Raw genomic sequence first — 25,280 nt, 5'->3', positions numbered from 1 at the left:
ATAATTATAATTATTATAGCAAATAAAAATTTGTTTTAAATTATTTTAAATTATTTTAAATTATATTCTAAGAAAATACTTATTTAAGTACAATAATGTATATTTTATCTAGAATATATTATCTTGTTATATTTCTGAAAAAGCATTTTTATTTTTAGATTATAAAATATAAAGAGAAAAGTTTTTTTGGTTAAAAGAATATATACCGTATATTAAAAAGAATGGTTGAAATTAAATTTATAATCATGACTTATTGTTTAAGTTTAATATCGTAATGGAAAGATAAAAAAGTCTGAGCGTCAAAAAAAATCAGCTGTAAAGATTCCAGCGAATGTCATAATGACAACTGTACAAACGTAAGTAGAATGAGAAAACAAACATGAAAAAACTCTTCCATGTAAAATTTCGATAATATAAGAGATAAAAAAGACGATTAAAAAAAAAATTACTATAATAATTCTTTCTTTTAAAGAAAGAAGTTATTATATATCACGCATCTTTGAAAAATATAATATAACTAATTTTATATATAATTCTTATCAAAACACATTTTTCATGGTAAAGTGATAATTTATTTTACCGAGTCAATTCGAAAGATAGACAGGAATATTGACTTATTATATCGCTTTGCTTAGGGAAATATATCTATGTTGCTCGAAGATCTCATTAATATTGTTTAAATGTAATAGTTAGTAAAATTATCGACGTGAAAACATGAAACGTGCGTTAAATGGTAGCGAGTGAAGTGTAGTTTCCCAATACGATTGATATTTGCTCGTGGAGAAGAAAAGAAGTTAATTGCATTTGTATGACAGTTGAATTAAATATGATAATAGCGTAATATGAGCCAATGACCGAAAGGGAATGCAGTTTCTTAAAAGTCAAGATTAAATATTTCATGTTGCAATGCTGCTAACGTGTATTCGTAGTTTGTTCAAACTTCAAGCATCACTTCATACGTAGACTATAAATACTACATCATTAATGTAAAATGTTCTCTTATAATCGTATAATAAGTAAATATTTTTATGAGAGAGAACAATTTATATCTTTTATATCCTTGAGTTGTTATGAGGAAGTCTTGATGCTCTCTCAACAAAAATATTCATACAGGTGTGTGATTGCATTTCGCTTAATGTACACCCTGCTTTTATAAATCCAGTCACGGACTTAGCAATCCAGTTTCATTAATACTCAGTCCGTTAATAAGTGATTGGAACTAGTTTTTATCGAATAGAACGCAAATCCTAAATACATTATTAATAACAAATAATGTATAACAAGATACAACACCGTTTAATTAATTTTGTGTGCGTGGGTGTGTCTGTGTGAGATCGCTTATCATTATAACTTTTTAAAAGTTACGTGTTTGTGATAGTGAGTATGAACTAGAAAGAGAACTGATGTCTTGAACATGCAATTGCTATTATTATTATTATGCATCGCCAACATTTATATAAATGTCGCCGCGTACCGAGAGCACTTTCGAACAATATACCAATGGAGATACTTCGACTACAAGTGGAAAAACGCGAGTCACAAAGCGGCAGCGATTGCCACGGGCGATTACGACTACACGCAATGCGTGATCATCGATGCCGATTACTCGAAAGGTGACAGTCGATATAAATTATTTATGCTTTGTTATCATTTGCAAAGATATATATTCGGCAAGTCGAATATATCAAAAAAGAGACTTTTTTTTTATATGCATAGAAAACAAAGAGCTCTTCATTTAATTTTCAAATTAAAATTTATTTAAATCGGAGACGTGTACGTATTTTATAATTTTTTTTATATATCTCTTATCTTCTTAACAGATGGAAGAGTATTCGTGACTATTATAAGAAATAATGGAGTTTCATCGAGTTTAAATGTAATTAGTAGACAGAAAGGCCCAGGCGGTCTTCTTCTACAACCATATCCTAATTGGGAATGGACCAAAAGAGGTGATTGCAACGGTATCACTAACGTATTCAGAATTGCGGTAAATTAATTTTGTGTAAAATTTTTTATTTTATTTTTTTTTTAAATTATATATTTTTTTTTTTATCACATCTCGCGTTTTAACATTGAGATATTTTGATTACTTGGAAGAATATTTTTTTACATTTAAGCTCTTCTTACAATGTATAATGAATTTGTATTTATTGTATCTTCTACATACATTTTGTGAAATCATTAATTTTTTTGACCTTATTATTACCGAGTTATATTATAATTTTTTTTTTCTAGATCGATCGTTGCAATAGATTATGGGTTTTGGATAGTGGTACAATCGGAAAAGAAGTAATATGCCCGGCACAACTTCTTGTTTTCAATCTCGTTACAAATAAATTAATTAAAAGAGTAAAGATAGCAAATAACCTCTCGCAAAATTCTAAGACAAAAATAGGTCTATTGGTTACAATTGTTCTCGAGACATATGGACCCCGTTGCTCGCATACAACTGTAAGTGTACGCGAGATAATTCAAATTACTTTGCTATTATAAAACTCTATAAATTTCAAATTAAAATAAGTAGCGTACAAATAACTTGTATTCGTAATTTAAAATTATAAAGTTATACAATTTTTGATATATAAATAAAAATAATTTTAAAATAATTATTATTTCGTTAACGAGAGCGTTCAGATATTTTTACGTTTTTCAATAATTATTTTAAAAATATCGCATGACGTTAACAAGCTGATCGTTTCCACTGTCGTTCATAAATTTGCAAAATTTTCATCTCCTGCACCAGGTGTACATGGCAGACACCACAGGATACGGACTCGTAATCTACGATAGCGATAGCGAGAAGGTCTGGCAACTCGAATCTGAAATATTCCGTTTGGATCCTACCTTCGAGAATTACACCGTTAGGGGTGAAAGTTTCCAACTGCGAAACGGTATCCTGGGAATGGCGAAACATCCGTACGCGCCCGTTCTCTATTTCAGACCCATGTCTTCACGGAACATAAACAGCGCAAGGACCACCGATTTAAAGAAGTCGCGATACGGTGCTAAAGTACACTACTACACGATACGAGACGTTTTCCCGAGCCAGGCAACAGCCATGGCTATTTCTTCGGACGGTGTCTTGTTCTTCGGTCTACCCACGGAATTGTCCGTGGCATGTTGGAACACTTGCAAGCCATTCAACGAAAATAATTTGGTCTCTCAATCTAATTTATCTAAAATCTTATCTGAAACTAATTTATATATTTATATACACGCGGATCCTAAATTAAAATACGATTCACGTATTTCTTCTGCACTCATGGCACCTGTGATTAACGAACATATTATAATTTTTAATTTTTAATTAAATTTTCTTTTAACTCGTATTTATTTCGATTTTATTAAATTTTCGACAAAACCTTGTTTTATTTAATACATGTTATTTATATCATGACTTATGTAAAGTTCCAATTTTTAAGTAAACCTTTGCGTATTTCTTCGCGGACATTTACGGTTAAAAAAGATGTTTAAACATATAAAAAAAATCAAGATACTTCACTTTGGATTGCAGGGTATCGCTGGCTATGATCCTGACAGATTTCAGTTTGCCAGTTGCATTAAAATAATACCGAAAGATATTACCGGCGCAAGAGAGGAGCTCTGGATAGTGACTAATCGTTTTCAGAAAGTCATGGCCGGTACATTAAATTTCACGGAGGTCAACTTCCGAATTATGAAGGCGGATGTGATGCAATTGACAGATGGTACTGTATGTGCGTTACCTTGACGCTAATGTGACGATCATAATGAAGATTATCTATAATGCTTAAATAATCTATAATCTTGCTCGATTCGCGTTGCTTACAGCATTATTTTCAATAATATTTTAAAAGTTTATATATATATATATAAACTTTTACGTTTGACTCATCTGAACAGTAGCACTATATTGATATTATGTATTTAAATTAGAGAAGGTGTTCCAGGTACATACATTTTATATAATTTAATTTTGACATGATACGATATGTTTTCCCAAAATATTTAAGAATATAATATTTTTTTAAATAGAATTAAATTTGAATTTGATTTATTATGATATATACGTAATCATAATTAACATATATATAATATATATAAATATTTTTTTATTAGATCTAAATTTTCTTTTGTGTGTCTTTTTTGGAAAAAGCAAAACATGAGAATTATATATTTATGATGACCTAATTTATACTTAATGTATCAGTTGAATTATAAAATATAACATGATTACAAATTATTATTATTATTAGCAAGTTTTACACAACTACAGCCGTCTTCTTCTTCCTAATCGCTATGCATCCCTGTCCAATCTATCCACTTATTCAAGTCCTCGGATTGTTATGATCTTTCATAATTTTTTATTTATAAAAAAAGATGTAGCGTATGTTATTTTTGAAATCTTTTATAATAAGTTTTAATTTTTCTACTAGTCAATTTTTAATTTAAATTGTAAAAAAATTAAAATTATTAATTCTTCTACGAATTTTTTATAATTATTTTTTACTTCTTAGTTTCCTTAGAAAGAATTCTACTTTTTAGTTTTCTTAAGAATTTTAAGGAATTAAATATTTATGGAATTAAATAACTATCTCAAGTTAAGATAGTCTTAATATATAGTCCTAACAACTCTACTTTTGCTGGTTAAGCCAGCGAGAATCCGGGATCACTGAGATTTTGGGGAGTATGTTTTAATCGCGTACCCTAATCGCGTACCCTACTCGCGTGCTTTACTCACGTGTCCTATTCACGTGCCCTATAGAATGCACCGGTAGCATTCTTGATACGTGCCATTGCACATAGAAATGCGCAAACACATATATTGCTTAACATGTGTATTTTTGCGCCCTTTGACCACAATATTGGTCAACTATATTGCTTCCGTTAGGCCAGTTGGACCTACCTTTTGTTGATCCTGGCCATATTCATTCTGATTACATCAGCCAGCATGTAGCTTTGACTTCTATCAGAAGTCAATGAAGGAGAAAAGTTCCTTCCATAGCCGGATAATTATTATCGCCGGCGCATGAGCGTAATTTTACACTGGTTTACGGTCGTAAGTTAATGATCATTACGATCATGCATCGTTTTAATACAACTTTTCTTTAATTAACGTAATACCAAGTTATCAATCAAAATTAATTAATTAAAATTCTCTTAATAATATATTATATATTATTTATATATATAATAATATATAATTTATATTAAAATAAAATTAATAATCACTTATGTTTTATATAATTTAATAGATAATTTGGCTTTACATCAATTAAAACAAAGCTTTATATAATATTAGTTAAATATAATATAGATGAATGGGCTATGAAAAATTAGAATAAAATTGGCGCAACATGAAAATAAATTATTACTATTTTATACAATTAATAAAATTAGTTGCGCTTTCTTCATTAAACAAATGAAATAAAATTTATTAATTAAAAAAAAATATTTTTTATTTTTAAATTTAAATTTTAATCTACATTTTAAATTGTATCTGTAATATATTTTAAAGCATATTGAAATCTAATGAAAATTATTTTATTTAATTTAGCCCATCCATTTTGAGGCAACGGATCTATCTACAATCTATACATTCGCATCTACAATCTATAAATCTACGAATCCGTTACCTCAAAATAAAATAAAATAAAGTTTATCACTCACCGGCACTGATGCGCAACAGCGGAGTTGTTGGTCTTGAGGCTGCGTTGTCTGTAACACACGAATACAAAGTCTAAATTATAACAGCGTCCAAAATATGATTAATATTTCGTGCGAAATATTTTATATCCGATGCGTAACGATACTAAGAAGCTCTATACAAATATGAAACAATTTTATATATTATAAAAGGACTTCTTCTCAAATAGAAAATTTTATAGGATTTATGTAAAAATCTTTCTTTTTAATTTTCTCTCGTTTAATTCATTCAAATAAAAACACCGAATTAATGCGCGTACGCGATTTTTAACAACTGATATACAAATAATAAATACTCACCCTAGGGTTGCTCCGCTGGTGCAGGATGCCTCTCCTAGGTCTCCTCCTCCTCTCAGAATGTCAGGGTCCGTTACGTTGATCTGTAACATACAAATAGACGATGCAAATTGTAGCAACACTCAAAATAATCAATATTACAAAAATTTTATTATACGCATTGAATTTTATATTCGATACATATAATAATAAGCTAATTACTAAAATAAAATTTTATATAAAAATTATAATCTAAAAGTGAAAAGTTTTACAATTATACTTTTTATATAAAAATCTTTTTGTTTTTAATTCTTTCTTGTTTAAATCATATAAATAAAAAATCAAATTACGCGATTAATTGTTTAAATTAAATTGTACGCAATTAATAAATAATTAATATACAAATAACAAATTATTGTACTTACCGTGGGGTTGTTTCACCAGTGCCCGATGCCTATCCTAGGCCTCCTCCTCCTCTCAGTTTGATTCACACGCGCGATACTTTAAACGGCACTCCCGCAATTTTATTAAACGATTACTTCCGCACTTATACGCGCGATACTTTAAACAACACTCCCGCACTTTCGAATTTCGGCACGATCGAACCCCGCTTCACGTGAGAATCACACTTCGAGTCGACAAGTCGGGAATTCACCGATTACTTCGAGCAAAGGTTAAGCGGAAGCGGAAGAAGACGAAATCGATCGATGGAATCGACGCGAATGGGGTTCGCTCGACTCTTGACCCGCGCCTGCTCCCATCGAGGGCCGACTAGAACATCGTTAGGAACGATTTCATACGAACCACCAAGTCTCTATCGTACAGACTGAGCCGGGTTTATCGTAAGGCTGATAGACGGGTCGAGAATGAAGATACCCACCTTCTACGTGCTAACAATCTAGCACTTCGAAAGCGGGAGATCAACTTCTCTAGCGAGCGAAAATCGAACCTAATTAGAACAGCCGACTCCTCAGATGCCAAACATGTTAGTATTTCTACAATGTGCTGTTAGACGGTACAAGAGAAGGGACCCATTAACGACGATTCCAAAACGATCGATCGAACTCTAACCGATTCGGGCCGAACCGTTCGTCGGAGCAGAACGTGCCCTCAACAGCCGATTCTCGAACCGAAGTTCAAGATTAACCGCGCGAACATGCATCTATACTATGCACGAACATACGTTGCTACGCGGCCGGCATTCACCTCAGCCGCGACACTGAGGCGTTTTAACGTTGCGCCTACATTAATATATTAAATTTATTAATACATAAATATTTATATAATATATAATATTAATATAGTATTAATATTAACTGATATTAATATAAAATTAATTATATTAATAGGTATTAATATATTAAAGATTGCAACGCTGAGAGACATCCCATTTAGTCGGCAACGAAGTATGATTCTCGATGACAATCGTGAAAACGAGATAGAAGTCCAACGCGATGACGCGACGACGCGAAAACGCGAAAACGCGACGCATCGTTGCTCGTGCGGCACGATGACGGCAACGACGACGCACTAATGTGCGTTCGACGCATAGATGCGCGTGCCACATATGAGCCATTGTGCGACTCGTGGCAATGCTGTGGTGATACCGACGCGAAAAACGCGAAAGCCATCCGCGACACGATGACGGCACCGACGACGCGACAAGCCGTCCGCGACACGATGACGGCACTAACGATGCGACGAGCCGTCCGCGGCACGATGACAGCAACGACGACGCTGGGTACTTGGTTTCCCCTTCGCAGTAAACCTTTAGGACGCTTAGGACCTTAAGGCATACCGTCCAGGTACTGAAGCCACTCCACCACGTCAAGGTGTACCCATGGAGGGTTATTTTATACAATATATAATTTTGTAATATAATGTATAACTTGAGAGAGATGAAAAATATACTTTATAATTGAGAGATTATCTATATCCCTTTTTTTTCCTCGATTAAAAGAAATGTAGATATGTTTTTAAAAAACAAGCATCGAATATTCGCTTCTTTAATTCAAGAATAAATTATATATAATATACACGATATATTGTAAAATTATACAATATAAATGTTAAATATATGTGAAATGATCAATGCATTAGTAATTAATTATTAGATCATTCAATCGATCGTTACTCGTAATATATGTGAGATTATATTTGAATATAGAATGTAGATGAAAATAATTTAAGAAATTTTGTTAATAATTTTCAACTTTTATCGCTTCGATTTCGAATGAATAAATTGCGTAAAATATTTAATTTGGTATGTGTCGTTGAAGAAATAATTATTGCCCGTAAAGATCGCAACGACATAATAATTTATTATTTTAGAGATTCCTACTACGTCACTACGATTAAAATAAAACTTGGAATATTTTAAATGTGCGTTATATTGCACGATAATATCGAATAAATCTTAGAAAAAGTTATAAACGAAATATATTTGACTATAACATTGTTAAATAAATAATTACTAGCCGAAATAGATCGATAATCGAAGAATCGTAACGAAATTAATAATTTTTATCCCCGTTAATTCGATTTTTACTCGCTCTAATAATGAATATGATCGCGCTTTGATAAATATTTATATTTGCAATTACTTATATTCGCAATAAAGTTTTATGTCGTTTATTAAAAATAAATTAATCGTTAATTGTAATAATTATAACGATATCTGTTCCGATACTAGTCGCAATCGCGTTTAGGAATAAAATTTAAAAATATACGAAGCTTCTCGTATCACTACGTTACTACTCGAGTGTCGTCGTACGAATAATAAGAAGTAAACAATAGGACTGCCAAGACCGAACACTATGTTATTGAAAAGTTGTTGCTAAAATATTTTACGTGCTATTATATTATATGTATACGCGGAATATTAAATTTTATAAAAAGTATATTTTAAATTATGTGATTAATTTTATTTATTAAACGATTGATGTATTACGAACCCCTTCGTTATGCTAATTACTCGATTTTGCCATTCAATTGTTTAATTGCGCGATCTTAATTCAAATCATGTTTACATATTTGTTGAAAGTCGAACGATAAAGTGTCAGACTATAAATATATTTAAATTGAAATATTTTTGAAGAAATAATTATTACTTATAAGAATCCCAACAAAACAATGAATCATAATTTTGATTCTTGTAACATCGATTAAAAATGTATATACATATATATCGCGCGAAATATCCGCGTCGAGGCCTATCGTAGCGATATAATTGTGTTTAATTATAATATTAAATTATAATTATTATTTAAGATATGTAAAAGATAACTAATTATTAATCTTATCAAATTATTTCCCGATACTTGTCGCAATTGCGTTTACGAAAAGAATTTGACGGAGTGTCTCGCACTGCTATTTTACTACACGAGTGTTGTCGTGAGAATAATAATACATAGGAATTTGAGCGTCTCGCCCCACTACAATTCTATTCAAGTGTCTCCGTATGAATAATAACAAGGCCGTGATATACATAAACAATGTTTACGCTGCCAAAATCAAATGCCATGTTATTGAAAAGTCGTTGCCAAAATATTTTACGTACTGTAAAATATATAAAATAAATATTATAAATTAATATTAAATTATATAAATATTTTAAATTAAACTTGAAACAATTATTTATTAAACGATTAAGATATCACGGAACTCATCGTTATGTTAATCGATTTGACGATTCGATCGTTTTACAGCATGTTCTTAATCAAAATTATATTTAGATTTAGATCGTCGAAAAGGCAAATGATATAGCATCGCGAATAAAATATATATTTTACTCTATGCGTTGTTAAAGAAATAATTATTATCCGTATAGATCGCAACGAAACAATAATTTATAATTTGATTTCCTATTGCTTTAATTCTTATTTGATTAAATAAATAAATTCTTTACGTAATATGCGATTCGAGATATATCGTTACGCTATATATGGATATATGTACTTATATATTATTTATAAATATTAATTATTTATTAATTATATTATAATAGCAAATAATTTCCCGATACTGGTCGCGATCGCGTTTAGAGAAGAAATTTGACGGAGCCTCTCTCGCACGATTACTTTCCTGCTCGAGTGTCGTCGCGTGAATGATAACAGAGTCGAGGTACGTAAATAATAGCGCGCCAATGTTTACGCCGCCAAGGCCTATCATATTATTGATAATTCGCCGCCGAAATATTTTACGTACTTTAACATATGTGTGTGTATACATATATATATATATATATATATATATATATATATATATATGTGTTAATATATGAGAAAAATTAAGTTGCAAAAAATTATAAATTATAAATCTTGATTTATTAAACGATTAATATATCGCGGAGCTTATATCGTTATGTTAATTACTTGATTCTGCGATTTGATCGTTTTATTTTGTGCATTCTTTGTAATTACTAATTTAATATCAACATCCGTAAGGCTGACTATTTTTAATAGTATACCTGGTCGATGTGATGATACTGATTAATTATCTTGATATGCGCTATGTTATTTTGTATCAATGAGAGAATATGTCATTAAGCAAAGATCATAATTTGACATCTCGAATGTAAAAGAAGTTATTATGCCAGTGATTTTATTCATTTGACGTAACTGCTTTTGAAGAACGGAGAAATTGTAATATAGTCTTCTCGTATGTTGCAAGACTGTCATCGCGTATTTTTGCGTATTTTGACAGCTTTCTTAATGTCACGTGTGCGCACGTGCAGCTGTCAAATTTATTTAAGGCATGTGTTGTTTTCATGGTAAATCTTTTAGTATTAATATATAATACAAAATATAAAATAATATAAAATAAAATAAAATAATAATTAATAACTATATATAAAATAATAAAATAATTGAAATAATGATACAAATGGTGCGCGCTGTATGCTACTTTATGTATTATGTATATATATTATACATGATTATATATGGAAAAATCATGTATATATAAAGTTAATTTATTGACCGGAACATAAAAATCGGAAGAAAATAACAAATCACGATGCACAGCTGTTATATGGAGAGGGTGTGCGGTAAAAGTAATAAATTGCGATACTTTAGCATAGAAGCACAGTGCGCGTTGCAAGAGTATCGAAGTAACAGCTTGTTTTAGCCAAGTGTCTAGCCATTTATTATATGTTATAATTAATTATATTAATCTTGGACATAATTCTAATGATGCGATTATAACAAAAAACAGTGATATAAAATAATTCCTTAATTTTTTTAATAATTGCTTATTTTTTAGGGTGAATCTACATATATACTAAGCAATAATATAATTGTATAATTACAAAGATAGTGACCGCAGGATGCTTTGATAAATTTCCGCGAATTCGCACATCATCCGCAAATATAAAATATTAATTAATTAACATCGTAATTACGACGTATTGATGTTGTTTACGAAATGTTACGGTGTCGACCGCAGGAGGAAGTAAGTGCGAAAGCGGAAAGTATCCCTAATTTCCGGTGGAAAGTGGCATTTATATGCTAAAATGGAAAAGAGCGAGTCTCGCTTCGCTTGAGGAACAAGTCATCGGAACGGAACGCTGTACTATTTTAGGTAACGCGAATTCATTCTCGTGTTGTATGTTCTCTCTGAGGAGAGAAAGAACGTTTCGACGACCGTGAGCTTGAATCGCAAAATGTCGTGTCATCGAAGAAACGTGCATAACTAACGTGTGGAACTAACGAGCGCAATTGCAAACTTCAAACTCCCTTTTACACAGCCATGATTTTTATCGTAATTCAAGCGATAAGTACGAATTCAATTTCTTTACCTTCGGCTTTCCATTAATTAAAAGAGTTAAATATTATAATATATAATTTTTTATATGAAATATATCATGAGGAGAAATTTAAATATATATATATATATATATATATATATATATATATATATATATATATAATAAAGAATAAAACATAAGTAATTTATATAATCTGATGTAAAAATAAGATTAATAAAAGATTGTTATGATCCTTATCTGGAACGGTTAACTGAAGTGGATACATTACATAATTAGAAACCGTAAACACTTCAAAGTCATCTAATTAAGATAAATATTGGATTAGAATTGTTTTGAGAGTAAAATTACGTTTGTATATACGAAGTTAACTTCGTGGAAAATCATAAATAATTATATAATTATTATAAAGTATTGCATCCGCTTGTTTGTTTGAAGAGAATCTAGTTTTATACACTTTAAAGCAGCAGGTTTAATATTATATATAATTAAGAAATAATTATTTAAAAAATGTTTAATTGTTTACATTGACGAGAGAGCTATATATATGAAATTATTGAATCATCATGAAAGGCCAATTGATTTTTAAGAGTTTTATATAGAAAGAATTCTCGTATAATTTTGAAATTTCACCTGTGTTTTTTTTTTTTTTTTTTTTTTTCCCCCAGTAAACTATATTATTTTGATTGAGAATACGAATTTTCTTTCTCTTTCTCGCAGCAAAGAAATAATGATTTTATCGACAGAATATGTTTTTGCACCAAATAATATTTCGTTGCGTAACGAAATCATCGAGGCATTGACGCAATTGCCAGAACGTAAAGAAAAAAACGCATGCAGGCAGTTACTCAAGATTAGAATTATGAAAATTACTGACGTCATACATATCATTTTATGACTTCCAAAAAAAAAAAAAAAAAAAAAAACTTAATTCAGGTGCAAACTTAATGCAAGTTTAAATAACGTTTAATAAATTAAATTATTAATAAATATGATACATTAAAGAATGATGAAAGATATATAAATATATTAATTATCTTGCTGATTATAATTAAATTTATAGTAAAATTTTTTATGTATTTTCTTATAAATACAATATTTGTAATATCTTTATTTTTAATATTATATATGTTAATCTGTTTAATTTATATTTAATTCATGTTGAAATGCGTAATTAAATATACACATCTCACGCGTATTTGTAAGCGTTTCCGAGCTAAATGTAAAATTAATTGTATTTAACTTGACGGCATTTATGCCTCGCTCTTTTTGCGTTTATGCAACATTTCGAAGACAGCGTTTCTTAATCCGTCTGTGACCGTAATACGGTTACTCAGGATATAAATGTTACACTTCAATTCCTCTGATACTTTAATTTTCACGTAATCGGCTCACGGTTTATGCTCATTTCCAGACGTGCCATGACGAAAAAGAAGAAAAGTATCGGCACGGACAGAGACGGATGGTTACGATTCCAACAGCTAATACGGATGCCGTCAAGGAAAACGAACTATACCGGCAATTACTTATACGCTCCTCCTTCTGATTATACTTTCGGCGATGATTCTAGTCTGATCAGGGATGATTCTAGTCCAATGTATCAGCGTGATTTCCGAGACCGCAGAAAGCTTCAGCAGTATGATTTGCCGCGCAGAGATCGTGAGTTTTCACCAGCGTAAAATTTGTAATTAGCTAAGAAGATACGTGTAACCGTGTATTTAGCTTATACTCGGCACTTAAATTTAGATCAATAAAAAATAAAAAATAATAAACTAATTAAGAGTAATGTTAATTTTTAGATAATGTAACAAAATCCAATATTTGCCAATACCATTATTTATTCTATCGCTATACTTTTCACTATTAATTCTAATAATATTAATAATTAATTTTACTAATAATTTTTAATTATCAAATAATGTCTCATCGTTGTTCTTTATTTTTGTAAATTACATTTTATCCAATTACATTTAGGTATTTCGATCGTAAATGACTTTGAATCGCAAGAAATAAAAAAAAAAATTATTATTAATTATTTTTATTAAGATGATAAATTTTAGAAAACAGACGCGCGTCGAATCTTAGAACAACATTATGTTTTTCGTATAAAATATGCGGGCAATTGGATTACAACGCAAATATGAAATCTACACTGTTGTTACTGTACCATAAAATTCAAACGAGTTTCACTTGGGAACCTGCCATAACAAAAAAAAAACGCCCGATATTGCCTCGTAAAGAATGTAATTATAATGCTGGTGTCGTAAAGTGGTTTTAATGAAAAATCCTCACGCAATAGGGCGGTACAGGGCGATTTTTTTGATTTGCATAAGACCCAGAAGTATCGGAATTTCACATTGCGGAACATACACGATAATAGCATGATACTAAAGCCATAATTTCAATACAATTTCTTAAAAATGTTCAAGAATTACATTATAGGATAATAAGCAAACTAAACTATCCTAAGACTAAAAATGCTTACATAATAAACTAGTTTTAAAAATATATTTTTCTATCTGTGAGAGGGCTTTGAATTTAAAACATGTTATAATAAAAAAAAATATTATATAAACATTTTTTTAATAATTATTTCAAAATGCTCTAACATACTGATTTAAGAAGCAAGTCTCCTTGAAATTTTCATAAAATTGATAACTGTCAAAAATTTCATAGAACAGTTAACATCCAACGTTTTTTAATAGATGATTTCAAAGAACGATACGAAAAAATCTGACAAATTACGTACATCTTTTTTTATTATTAAATCGCGAATAAAAAGCGTTGCGCGCGTTTCTGTTCGATGTCCTCGATTCCTATTGTCGATGCATTGATGCAGTTTTACGAGTAGATGCGCGAGTTCCCATGAACCCATCCGCCAATGACCTATACCGCGACTGGAGCCCGGAGTCGCGATACGAACGAGAGGGAAAATCATCTTCGGAGAGAAGGGATTCGCCATTCTCTCCTTTCGTAGGATATCCAAGACACACTTACGACCCGGATGGTGAATATGGTAGTCGCGTAACATTCATGGTGCCATCTCGAGCAATCGTCTTCCTCGCGCTAGGCATCTGTATCACAGTGTATCGTTAGGGCGAAAGCGATAGTCTCGTCGTTTCTCTGCTCTCGCAGGATTTCGAATCGCTCACAACCGTAATCTCCATTCGCGAAGTAAGTAAGGAACGATGGCAGACTCATCTGCGTAAATCATTTTCTTGCCTTCGTATTAATACGCGCCGCTATTTCATACATTATCGTCATATGTCACACGTTGACAGATAATTATCATTTAATTGAAACTACGATGCATCCATCGAATGTTGACGATTACTTCGCGAATGCAAAGGCCCATTTACCTCGATAAAGGAGATAATGTTGCAGCACGTTTCAATGTACCATATGTAACGTTGCAAAAATTTCACTGAATTTCTAATTGTACGAAGAGCATTTAGCTTTGTCCCTCTACCTACTTTCATGTACTCTCTTTCGTTTCATTACTTAATTACTTTGGTATCATTAGAATGTAAAGTTAATTAAAGGAAAGAGATGTATTTATCCTAAAATTTTGTTCCACAGATATGGCGAGCATGTTACCATGGTTGTTGTCAATATCGCTATTAAGTGTTCCAAAATTTGCGGTTCATACGGGTCCCAGTATCTTATCCAGGGACCTTCAAGCACCTGCGTTGCCATTAACTTCATCAATTTTGACTTCACGATTCTCTTCGATGCATGTAAGAAAAATAAGAGACAACGGAAAATTTAATATCAAAATTATAAAGCTATATTTCTTTCTAATATCTTCTGTACATTAAAAAAATTTTGAAGTTTAAAACATATATTTAAAAATATATGGTATACATCATGTATAATATTATCGATTATCTATTTATACGCGCGAACAAATCTAAATTATTTATATACTTATAAATCAGATTAAATTCTTCGGCTTATAAATTGACATCTTATCTAATGATAATTTTGTCTCGCGTGTTGATCGATCACAGTCCATCAATTATAAAGGTTCTACATCGGCTTCTGATGAAAGTGCTGACTCTCGAAATTGTGACTCTTACGGTAATCCGCCGGGAAAGAAACCCCCGAACGTAGACAATCTTTATGGATCAACACCGCAATTAACGCGGCATCGCGTTTCTACATCCAATCTAGGAGGAAGCGATCTTTCGAGGCATGTTGGAAGAGCTATCGATGCATTTCGCACGGATCCTCACTCTGTCAATCAATTGGATTTTCATGATTTCGACGACGGTTTCGAGCCGGGATACATTGCGGATGATTACGTCGGTCCCGCTATGGAACTAGTGAGTGCAACGTTTTTTATTGCAAAATTTTTAGGCGAGAATTCGCATTCCGAGACTCCGCAATATCTGCGTCAGCAGAATTTGCATTATGACGTCGAAAGTGAAGAAAATCGCTCCAACAGCTCTCGCAATTGAGGCTCACTATAATTCGCGATTAAAAAATTTGTTTATATGATTTAATATCTGTCGCATATCTCTTAATATATATTTAATATTTATTTTATATATAAGATTTGTTTTAATTACTACAATGTTTTCCATGCTACACGAGATATTAAATTTCCGAATTTTATCAGTAATTATAGATCATTTCGCGTGGTTTCGAGTTATTAAAATGCATTGCAAATTATTTTTTAACGAGAGTGATTTTTGTGATAAAAGTAAATAACATTTATGAGTAAATAACTGATTAATATATTTCATAATCGCGATGCGTATCTATTTTATTTGTCAGAAATTCCATAAAAGTTTCTTTTGCACATCACATTTAAATCTAGTATCCCACATATTCATACAATATATCAAAACAATTAAAAAATTTGTAAAGAGTTTATCTTATATAAAATAAATTTTTATAGAAGTAAAATATATATGTTTTTGCTGACGACAAATTCGAAATGACTAATATATATATAAATCATATTATATATCAAAGATTTTTTTGACAAACCTATGTATTATTTATAATCTATTTTTTTTTCTAATAGATCTACGCCTGGTCCACAATTGATTTTGAATTCGATAGCACCGAGGCGAGAGATAACGCTATATTCGACGGCGACTACATCGCGGAAAATAATTTGCCTCTCGGCTTGGATGTTTGGCGCGATAAAGTCTTTATTACTCTGCCAAAATGGAAGACTGGCATACCGGTGACTCTGGCTACCGTGTCGAGACATTCCAAGAAAAGGAATCCCAAACTAAGACCGTACCCTAACTGGCAGTGGCATCAATCAGGTGATTTTTACGTTAATTGTTAAAATCATGTGGAAGGACTTGCTTCAAGATCTTATTCTATGCATGTGATTATCTTTAATAATTGTTTTTGCTATACATATATTATAACAGTTTTGTCACTTGTTTATCTTTAAAATCATTTATTTATTTATTTATAAAGGGAAAAGATGCCTCTTTAGAATAAAAAAAAAAGAAAATGTAATAATAATTTCAACATCAATAAAAACTCAGAATAAAATGATGAGAGAAAATAAATGAGAAAAAGACAGACGTAACAAGTTAGAAAGAAAAAACAAAACAAAAAAATAAAATAAAATTATATAAATTATTATCGAATTAATCGAGAATCTTGAACGAGGACTGTAAAAATCTGCTCTGCTTTGCTCTACGAGTTTAAATCTAATCAGAAAGCAACGGAGATGTCTCGAAATATATATGAAGAATTTAAAAAAGATGCTTTTAGAGATCGTATTAATACACTTGACGCAAACATGCATGGATACATTGTTTACATAAAAGAAAAATCATCAATGTTTAATGACAATTTTCTCCGAGAATGGATTAAATGATATTTGTGTAAAATTAGAACAAAGAGTGTGAAAATCTGAAACAACATGAAATTATCATCACGCAATCGGGAAAGTGCGGAAACTGAGTAAATAAGTTTCCCATGAATTATCTCTCGCGATAATAAACGAGCCTTCTATTATTTCTCGTTCGAAGTAAAAAGTGAACTGTTGGATAATTTTTTAAACTAATTTGTGAGAAAGTAAGCAAACGGTCCGTAAAAAGAAAAAAAAAATGGAAAAAATATCTTTGCTAAAGAATAAAAGAACATATTTTAATCTCTTACATATTTTACTGAGAAATATACCATAGTTTTTATATTTAATATGAATTTTCCGTGAAATCTAATATTATTTAAACTATTTCAGCATTTTTTACTCTACGTGTTTATAATTCTAGAAAACTGCGAGGGATTAACATCGGTCTTCCGAGTCCAAGTGGACGAATGCGATCGACTGTGGATCCTCGATTCCGGCAAGACGGAGCTCGCCATAAGGTCCAAGCAATTATGCCCGCCTGCCATATTCATCTTCGATCTGCACACTGACAATCTTATCAGAAAGTACACCTTACCGGACGAACAAATCAAGCAAGATTCCCTGTACATCAACATCGCGGTTGACGTCAGGAACAATGACTGCGGCTCCGCGGTGGCTTACCTGAGCGACGTATGGCGATACGGTATCGTGGTGTACGACTTCTTCAAGGATACCACTTTCCGAGTCGAGCATCACTTCTTCTATCCCGATCCATTGGCGTCCAGGTACGAGCTGCACGGTATAAAGTTTCAATGGACCGACGGGATATTCGGGATCGCGCTCAGTCCCGTGGACATTCGCGGCGACAGAACCCTCTTCTTCCATCCGATGTCCAGTTTCCGAGAGTTCGCCGTGTCCACGTCGATCTTCAGGGACAAGGGAACCGTGGATCGAAATACGGAGGAGTTCATGCCCGTTGGTAGACCCAGAGCCAAGGACTACGGCCATTCCTCGGGGTCTGCGATCGATCGGGACGGCGTCATGTTCTTCAACATGGTCACGAGAGACTCGGTCTGGTGCTGGGATACCAGAAAGGAATACATACCCCAGAATTTGGGGGTGATTGGGACCAGTAACGTGTCCTTGGTGTTTCCGAATGACATTAAAGTGGATCACGAGGCGGAGCAAAGTGTGTGGCTGCTCTCGAATCGGTTACCTATGTATTTATATGGTACTCTAAACAGCGGAAAGATTAATTACAGGATACTTAAAGCGAACGTTAAGCAGGCTGTCAGAGACACCGTCTGCGATCCAAATTACGTAATTCCTGACTCGGATCCGAGCCTCGACGACAATTGCTGAAAAGATCTTGCTAGAATTTTCTTCTTTTTCTCTCTTTATTTTAAGTTATTTCGTATATTTATGATTATCGCGAGTTATAAAATATGACAAACTGAATTAAATTCAGTGAGTACGTCCTTGTATAATATTATATAAATATGCAACACATTATTTAAATATTATTATAAATAATGCAGAAGTTTCTTTTAATCCAATTACCAATGACTAGTTTATCATATATAAAATTTCTAGAATATAAGTATATTTTTCATGTACATAAAATTTTTATTTCGATGCATAAGAAACTTTTATTAGAAAATATATATAGAATTTTAAATTATATATATCTCTCTCAAATATATATATATATATATATATATATATATATATATATATATATGTATATGTATATTAAATTACAGAAATATGTTTTCCCATAGCATGCATAATATTTCGATTAATTTTTGCCCCAGTTATTTATAATATAATAATTATAAAAAAAATATTTTCCACAACCATATTTGTCAGATTTTGTTTCAAATATTATCGTAGTATCCGTACAATATTTTTTTATAATTTTGATGACTAGTAAAACATATCTGTGATTTTTAATAGCGGAAAACTGCAATTTATCCAAGCTTGTAATTATACAGTATCTTATCTTTCTTCTCTATATTACATTAATTAATTTTTAATTATATCAAATGATTTACACAGCTTCCGTTACTAAGAATATGCAGAATTTCTGGTACAAGCGTTTGATGATGTTTCCGATATAGTGTTGTTTGAAAACTCTTCCATCGCACTACCATCTCCTAATGAAACCGATGTTTTCATATCGTCGTCGTCGTCGTTTCTCTCATACATAGAATAAAAGCTATCATCTTGCTGCAAACTTTCATCTTCTTGATTCACCCTGAAAAATCGTTGAATCGAAAATATATTTGCCTTCTCGTAAATATCTTCATCCTCGTTTTCGTTTTTTACGCCTCGTACCATCGTTTCTAATAAATTTGAAGTTTCGACATTCTCAGATCGCGATATTGTATCGTTATTTGTTGTTTCTAAATTCATTACTGACTCTCTTCTATGATTTTCTAACGTAACTTCGCTATCCGAAAGTTGGGTCAACCTTTGCAGTTCTTCCTCGTCGCTTGATCTTAGCGTCGATTGGTTATCCTCTTTAGTAAATGACGAAGACAATTGCGAAGCATTCTCAGGAATGCGATTACATATATTCTTCTCACTTTTATTGATTAATGTGTCAAATTGATTATTATTACTACTATTAGATAATTGCGAGGCTGCATCAGCGTCTCTAAGAGACGAATTATTCTCATATATTATCTTTTCAGAAGAAACATCAATTGCACTTATATACATTTTATCTGGCAAATTATAAAGATTATCATGCAGTGAGTTGACAGATGACGCGACGTCTACATCATCCGGTCGACTGTCATTCAAATTGTCATGCAAAATCTGTTGATGTAACAAGATTGTATCTTCACGCCTGTCTTCTTCCTCAGGGCTTGTATCAATCGTGGTAACGTTTGATGATGGAAAATCGGCGTTGTTTGCAATGACGTTACTTATATCTCCGTATTCCTCGATCCGCTCGGCCGATGACGTGACGTCGTGGACACTTTCCTCCGACACTTCGATGCCAAAATCCCTTAATATGCACATCAAAAGGATATTCGTCGTTTCAATATTTTCCACGCTTGAGCGGGTGTCCTCCTGGGATCCGATAGTCGTCGAATCTTCTATAATCGCGGTCTCTGATTCGTGGGACGCTTGTTCCTGATCGATAAATATTATGCACAAATCGCGATTGTCTTCTGCGGAGACGCGATTGCCACTGGCATCGGGAAACGACGAACTTCCAAGGTTGCCTCGATCCGTTATTCGTTCGAGATCAAAGTCGAACGATGACGAATCCCGATCCCATTGCACTACCGTCTCGTTGTTCACCCGGCAGACGAATTCCGCGTTGAAGTCCCCGCGGCAGAATGTCGGGAAACTCGGAAGAGACTCGCCGATCCTAGTTTGAGCGCGTCGAAAGATCCTCGTCACGATCTCGGGTTTGAAGAAGAAGGCGCTGTGCAAAGTGCTGGCGACATTGTCGTCAACGATGTCGCGTTGCTGGCTCTCGCGGGATCTCTCGTTCTCCAGGAATTGACGGTGTAGGTTCTTATTGGTCAATATAATTCCCCGAGGATGGAAGGTCCACTCGATGTTCCTTGTGATCTCCCTGAGATTCAGTGACATGCACGCTTGTCCAGCGTGACGCTCGTTTAACTCGGAGCTACTGTTTGCGTTTCTTCGCGTCTCGGACGAAGGGGTTCCAATTTCTTCGCGATTAACTTTCGGAAGATGATTGGAAACGCTCGTGGAAGTTTCAATATTTTCCTCGTATCTTTCTGGCGCTTCGTATTTCGACGAATCGTGTTTTCTCTCGGTTTTCAATTCCCCCCTATCTTCCGATGTATACTCATTGCAAACTTTTAAAGCGCTTGATTCTTCGATCGATTGTTCACAATTCGAATTATATCCTCTTGTTGCGTCCATTACTTTTCGCTCTTCCAGCAAAGTAAGTTCGTTGTAGGATTTATAAACTTTCATCTCTGTCACTTCAGATTCCTCTGTCAGTTGTTCAAAATTCAGCGATGACTCGCGATTCTTTTTCTCTTCCAATTTTTTCTTATCTTCCAACAGAGTAAGCTCATTAAAAGCCTTCAGAGCTCTCAACTCCACGGCTTCGCGTTCCTCATTCGATAGTTTGCGACTCGGCGACAAATCGTGTCTTTTTCTAGCTTTCATCCCTCTCTTATTCTCCAACAACGTTAGATCATTATGAGCTTCTGAAGCTTTCGTCTCGCGTTTCTCTGATCTCGCATAATTTTTTTCCGTAAACGACGAGTTGTAAATGAGACGTGGATCGATCGATTGTCCACTTCGTATCCTCTGTTCTGATCTATTTCGCGCGTTCAAGGAATCGCTCGAATCGTCACGAGCCTCGGTCTGAATGTCCCTCTGACAAATCCTGGGCGGATCAGTCGCGGCGACATCCCTCGTGTATCCCGAGGGTCGCGCAGTTTGGGCTAAGGACATACTTCCCCAGGCAATCGTCTGCTTCGTGGAAAACCCTTCGAACTTTTGCATCTGTTTTCTTAAACGATACGCCTCCGAATACTTGAACGTGGAATCACGTCCGTTGATCTTGTCTTTCTGCTTATTGACGATAGATAGAAAATGTCTAAATTCTTTTTTATCGATGTCAGATTTTAAATTTTTATCATTGATATCGATTGATCGCGCGTACTTGCCGTTTCTCGACGCATCGGTATTTCTCTTCGAGGCACGATGACACGCGCACAATGACGTTCTCGAGTTCTTATGGCATTCTTTCTTGTTTGCGTCTGAACCGGTTGGCGTTAGCTTGCCTCGGTAAGAATGTTTTCTTCGATCGAGTTGGTCGAGCCATCTTTCCTTCTGGTTTGTAGAAATAGGGCGAAGTTTCGCCTCCAGTTTCCTCACAAAAGAAGCACATGGCTTGGCTTCCATATTTTTCGCATTTTTGCACTCGGCAGAAGACAAAGGACAATGCTCAATACTTGCCAGTCTCTCTGCTCTTCCTCTTTCTTTTTTCTTTCTCGATGATGCGTCTTCTTGAAGCTCATGAGACTCAATTGATTTCGCGCGATTATTTATTCTGTCGAGTGTAACATCTTCATCTTTTGTCAATGAAACATCTTGCTTTTCGTCAATCAAAATCTTCTCTTTCTTATCAATGGAAATAATTTTATTATTATCTTCTTCTCCTTTTCTCTCAATCTGAAAATTTTGCATAATGACTTCCTTCATCAAATTGCAATCCACAGCTTTTTTTACATCTTTTGTTGTCTGTTTATTTCTTAAAGTATCGTTAATTTTTTTCTCATCTTTCCTTCTGTTCTTTTCTATCTGAGAATCTTTCACAACGTCTTGCTTTTCCAAAGTACGATCCGCAGTTTTTCCTATATTATTTTTCTGTTCGTTTCCTGAAGCAACATCCATTTCTTTTCCATCTTTTTTCAAGGAAAATTGTGCCACTACTTCTTCCTTTGCCTCGGGTGTTTTCTCTGTTACATCTTCTTCATTCCAGTAAAATCGCTCCTGTATCCTGGCGCATGCGTCCATCACGTCCTCCGCAGTTATACCCAGCAGCTTCATCGATTTTTCTGTCACGCTCAAGTCATTGACACTCGAATCGTTGACACTCGAATCGTTCGTGTCATTCGAATCGTGACTGTCATTGTTAATAACCGAAGTCAACGACTTGGAAATTCGTAAGTTGACGAAATTAATCTTGTTAGAAGATTTCTCTGCAAGCTTGTTCAGATTCAGTAGACTCGCGTACTTGTCCCGCCTGATTGCCGCTATATCAAGACTCTCGTCATCTAAAGAATGACCGATTCTTCCGGGAATGCTCGCGATGCTTCTTCGCGTAATTCTCGCGAACCTACGAATTTTCGCCTCTCTTCGCAGCTGCCTGTACCACTTGAAGATTGTCCACCATTTGCCAGTCGAAATAGCTAGGAAGATTTACGCAAAAATCATCAGTTTAAATAAGAAGAGACATGATTTTTTTATTTTAAATATTATTTTATGTAATTATATGCCTTTTTTCTTTTTTGATCGCAAAAATTTGTTATTTACCCAGCCATATTATTTTTTCTGTGATAAACTCGATGAAAAGCAATGTCGAAACGCTTCCCTTGTGCCATTGTAAGAAAGTAATGATAATGACGACAACTTCCAAAACGATATCTTTTAGAAGACTGAGCACCATCCAAAATATAAGTGAATTCTGCCATCTTCGTATCGCTATCGTGTAGATGTTAGCTATGTAGGCAGGAAACAAGGTACGGTCAATGACAGACCGAACCACCTCAATCCACGATAGAACTGAAGAGATTTTTCATCTTTAATTTCTGCTCTTTTAACATCACCGGAATATTTTTGGAAAATATTAATACACAATATAATTGCAAAAAACTGTATCTTTAGCCTGTATAAATATTGTAATGTACTAACCCGTTTTAAGCCAATCGATATCTTTTACGTTTATTTCATCGGAAACTGAGAACTTCGAAATCTTTTCTAGCTGCTGATCCCATTTCAACCAATTCCAAATGCTACCAAACTATAATGCAATACAATTAATTTAAATTAAGTAAACGAAACGAGTGTTGAAGTATATTAATTTTGCACTACGCACTTTTTTTTAATTATCATATATATTTTATTTATAGTTCTCATAATAGCTACATATAATTTGAATAATCGATATAAATATATAATTGAAAATGTTGATATAAATTTGCAACGCGATATAATCCAAATGTATGTGAACGCTAAAGTAAGTTTTTACGCTATTTATAATTTTTCAGAATTTTACTACAAAAAATTTAAGAGATTTTTATATAAATAATATTTCTAAATTACACACACGTGAGATACTGTCACAGACGATACATTACTAAGATACTTACCAAGCCTATGACATTTATCGATATGATTTTCAATTCTAAAGACACAATACCAGACATCGCGTGGCCAGAGCTCCGAAATTAATTCGATCTCAAGCTTATTTTTTGATCTTTCGATCATTTCTTGACTCGACGCTTTTAATTTTGAATTATTTGAATTAACGAAAATTTTCTTTTAATAAATGTAGTCTACTTAACCCGATAGGTTAAGTAGACAGAACAACTGCACGTTTATCCGCTATCGATGAATGGATGATGTAAAATCTCGATGTTTCATTTTCTTCATTTTTATATACGATTGCATTGAAAAAATTAAATTAAAAATTTTAAGGATTTTTTTTTCAAGGAGTTTTAGCATTTCAAATAAAAAATTAAAAAATTGAGATCCTATATTTACGAAATAAAGAAATATCTATTTGACGTTTGTACAATAAAATTACGATTTGTGCCTGAAAACCCGCAACCGATTTAACATCACTGTATCTTAAAGGAGAGATAAACTATCTTCGTTATCAATTATATATATAATTATGATTCTTTATTTGCCAGTTTTTTAATTTTATTCTAAATTTAAGCCATATGTATACGTTTGAAAAAAAAAAAAAAAAAAATATTTTTTTTATTACATTTTTATATACATTCCACATTTCAATATCTTTTTTAAAATAATGGAAAAGAAAGGCTTATTATATTGTTATTCCTTTCTCCACAGCTGATCCGCAATGTTGTGACAGTTTATAGTTTTCGACACAAACTTGCCGGACTTCGAACGAGCACTCTTATGACATGCAGAGATATAGAATAGCGTTGTGTGTGTAAAACTACTCATTATCTATGTACGCAAATATAGCGG

At 32.9% G+C, this 25,280-nt stretch overlaps 3 protein-coding genes across 3 annotated transcripts; 2 read left to right on the top strand and 1 right to left on the bottom strand.

The window, feature by feature from the left end:
* Positions 1 to 1,166: 1,166 nt before the first annotated feature.
* Positions 1,167 to 3,958, top strand: LOC138934599 (major royal jelly protein 1-like). The gene is made up of 5 exons (XM_070298533.1): positions 1,167 to 1,613; positions 1,821 to 1,987; positions 2,236 to 2,451; positions 2,744 to 3,157; positions 3,515 to 3,958. Exons 1-5 carry the CDS (start codon positions 1,415 to 1,417, stop codon positions 3,728 to 3,730), a joined length of 1,212 nt encoding a protein of 403 aa, XP_070154634.1. The 5' UTR covers positions 1,167 to 1,414; the 3' UTR covers positions 3,731 to 3,958.
* A 7,230-nt stretch (positions 3,959 to 11,188) lies between these two features.
* On the top strand, positions 11,189 to 19,173 carry Y-h (yellow-h). The gene is made up of 6 exons (XM_070298403.1): positions 11,189 to 11,541; positions 13,140 to 13,384; positions 15,305 to 15,462; positions 15,736 to 16,050; positions 16,758 to 17,007; positions 17,974 to 19,173. Exons 2-6 carry the CDS (start codon positions 13,147 to 13,149, stop codon positions 18,912 to 18,914), a joined length of 1,902 nt encoding a protein of 633 aa, XP_070154504.1. The 5' UTR covers positions 11,189 to 11,541; positions 13,140 to 13,146; the 3' UTR covers positions 18,915 to 19,173.
* Positions 19,174 to 19,619: 446 nt separating this feature from the next.
* LOC138934912 (putative leucine-rich repeat-containing protein DDB_G0290503) lies at positions 19,620 to 24,487 on the bottom strand. Its single transcript, XM_070299063.1, has 4 exons — positions 24,431 to 24,487; positions 23,973 to 24,081; positions 23,595 to 23,843; positions 19,620 to 23,470 (listed from the first exon to the last, which is right to left on the bottom strand). The coding sequence occupies exons 1-4, from the start codon at positions 24,485 to 24,487 to the stop codon at positions 19,620 to 19,622; spliced, it is 4,266 nt and encodes a 1,421-aa protein (XP_070155164.1).
* Positions 24,488 to 25,280: the final 793 nt, after the last annotated feature.

The sequence above is a fragment of the Polyergus mexicanus genome, unplaced genomic scaffold (assembly GCF_030449975.1).
Source record: "Polyergus mexicanus isolate NDT 795.1 unplaced genomic scaffold, iyPolMexi1.0 SCAF_7, whole genome shotgun sequence".
In the NCBI taxonomy this organism is placed as follows: Eukaryota; Metazoa; Arthropoda; class Insecta; order Hymenoptera; family Formicidae; genus Polyergus; species Polyergus mexicanus.
Note: the sequence above shows the minus strand (reverse complement) of the source record. Positions and strands in the feature narration are given on the sequence as shown.

Bases quoted from the DNA above. Each gene is read 5' to 3' on its own strand.
- LOC138934912 (XM_070299063.1), bottom strand. From the start codon at position 24,487: ATGTCTGGTATTGTGTCTTTAGAATTGAAAATCATATCGATAAATGTC. The intron at 23,844-23,972 runs GTTAGTACATTA...AAATCTCTTCAG, and splicing joins TATCGATTGGCTTAAAACGG to TTCTATCGTGGATTGAGGTG. The intron at 23,471-23,594 runs GTAAATAACAAA...AAATCTTCCTAG, and splicing joins AGAAAAAATAATATGGCTGG to CTATTTCGACTGGCAAATGG.
- Y-h (XM_070298403.1), top strand. From the start codon at position 13,147: ATGACGAAAAAGAAGAAAAGTATCGGCACGGACAGAGACGGATGGTTA. The intron at 13,385-15,304 runs GTGAGTTTTCAC...TTTGTTCCACAG, and splicing joins TGATTTGCCGCGCAGAGATC to ATATGGCGAGCATGTTACCA. The intron at 16,051-16,757 runs GTGAGTGCAACG...TTTTTCTAATAG, and splicing joins TCGGTCCCGCTATGGAACTA to ATCTACGCCTGGTCCACAAT.
- LOC138934599 (XM_070298533.1), top strand. From the start codon at position 1,415: ATGCAATTGCTATTATTATTATTATGCATCGCCAACATTTATATAAAT. The intron at 1,614-1,820 runs GTGACAGTCGAT...TCTTCTTAACAG, and splicing joins CGATGCCGATTACTCGAAAG to ATGGAAGAGTATTCGTGACT. The intron at 1,988-2,235 runs GTAAATTAATTT...TTTTTTTTCTAG, and splicing joins CTAACGTATTCAGAATTGCG to ATCGATCGTTGCAATAGATT.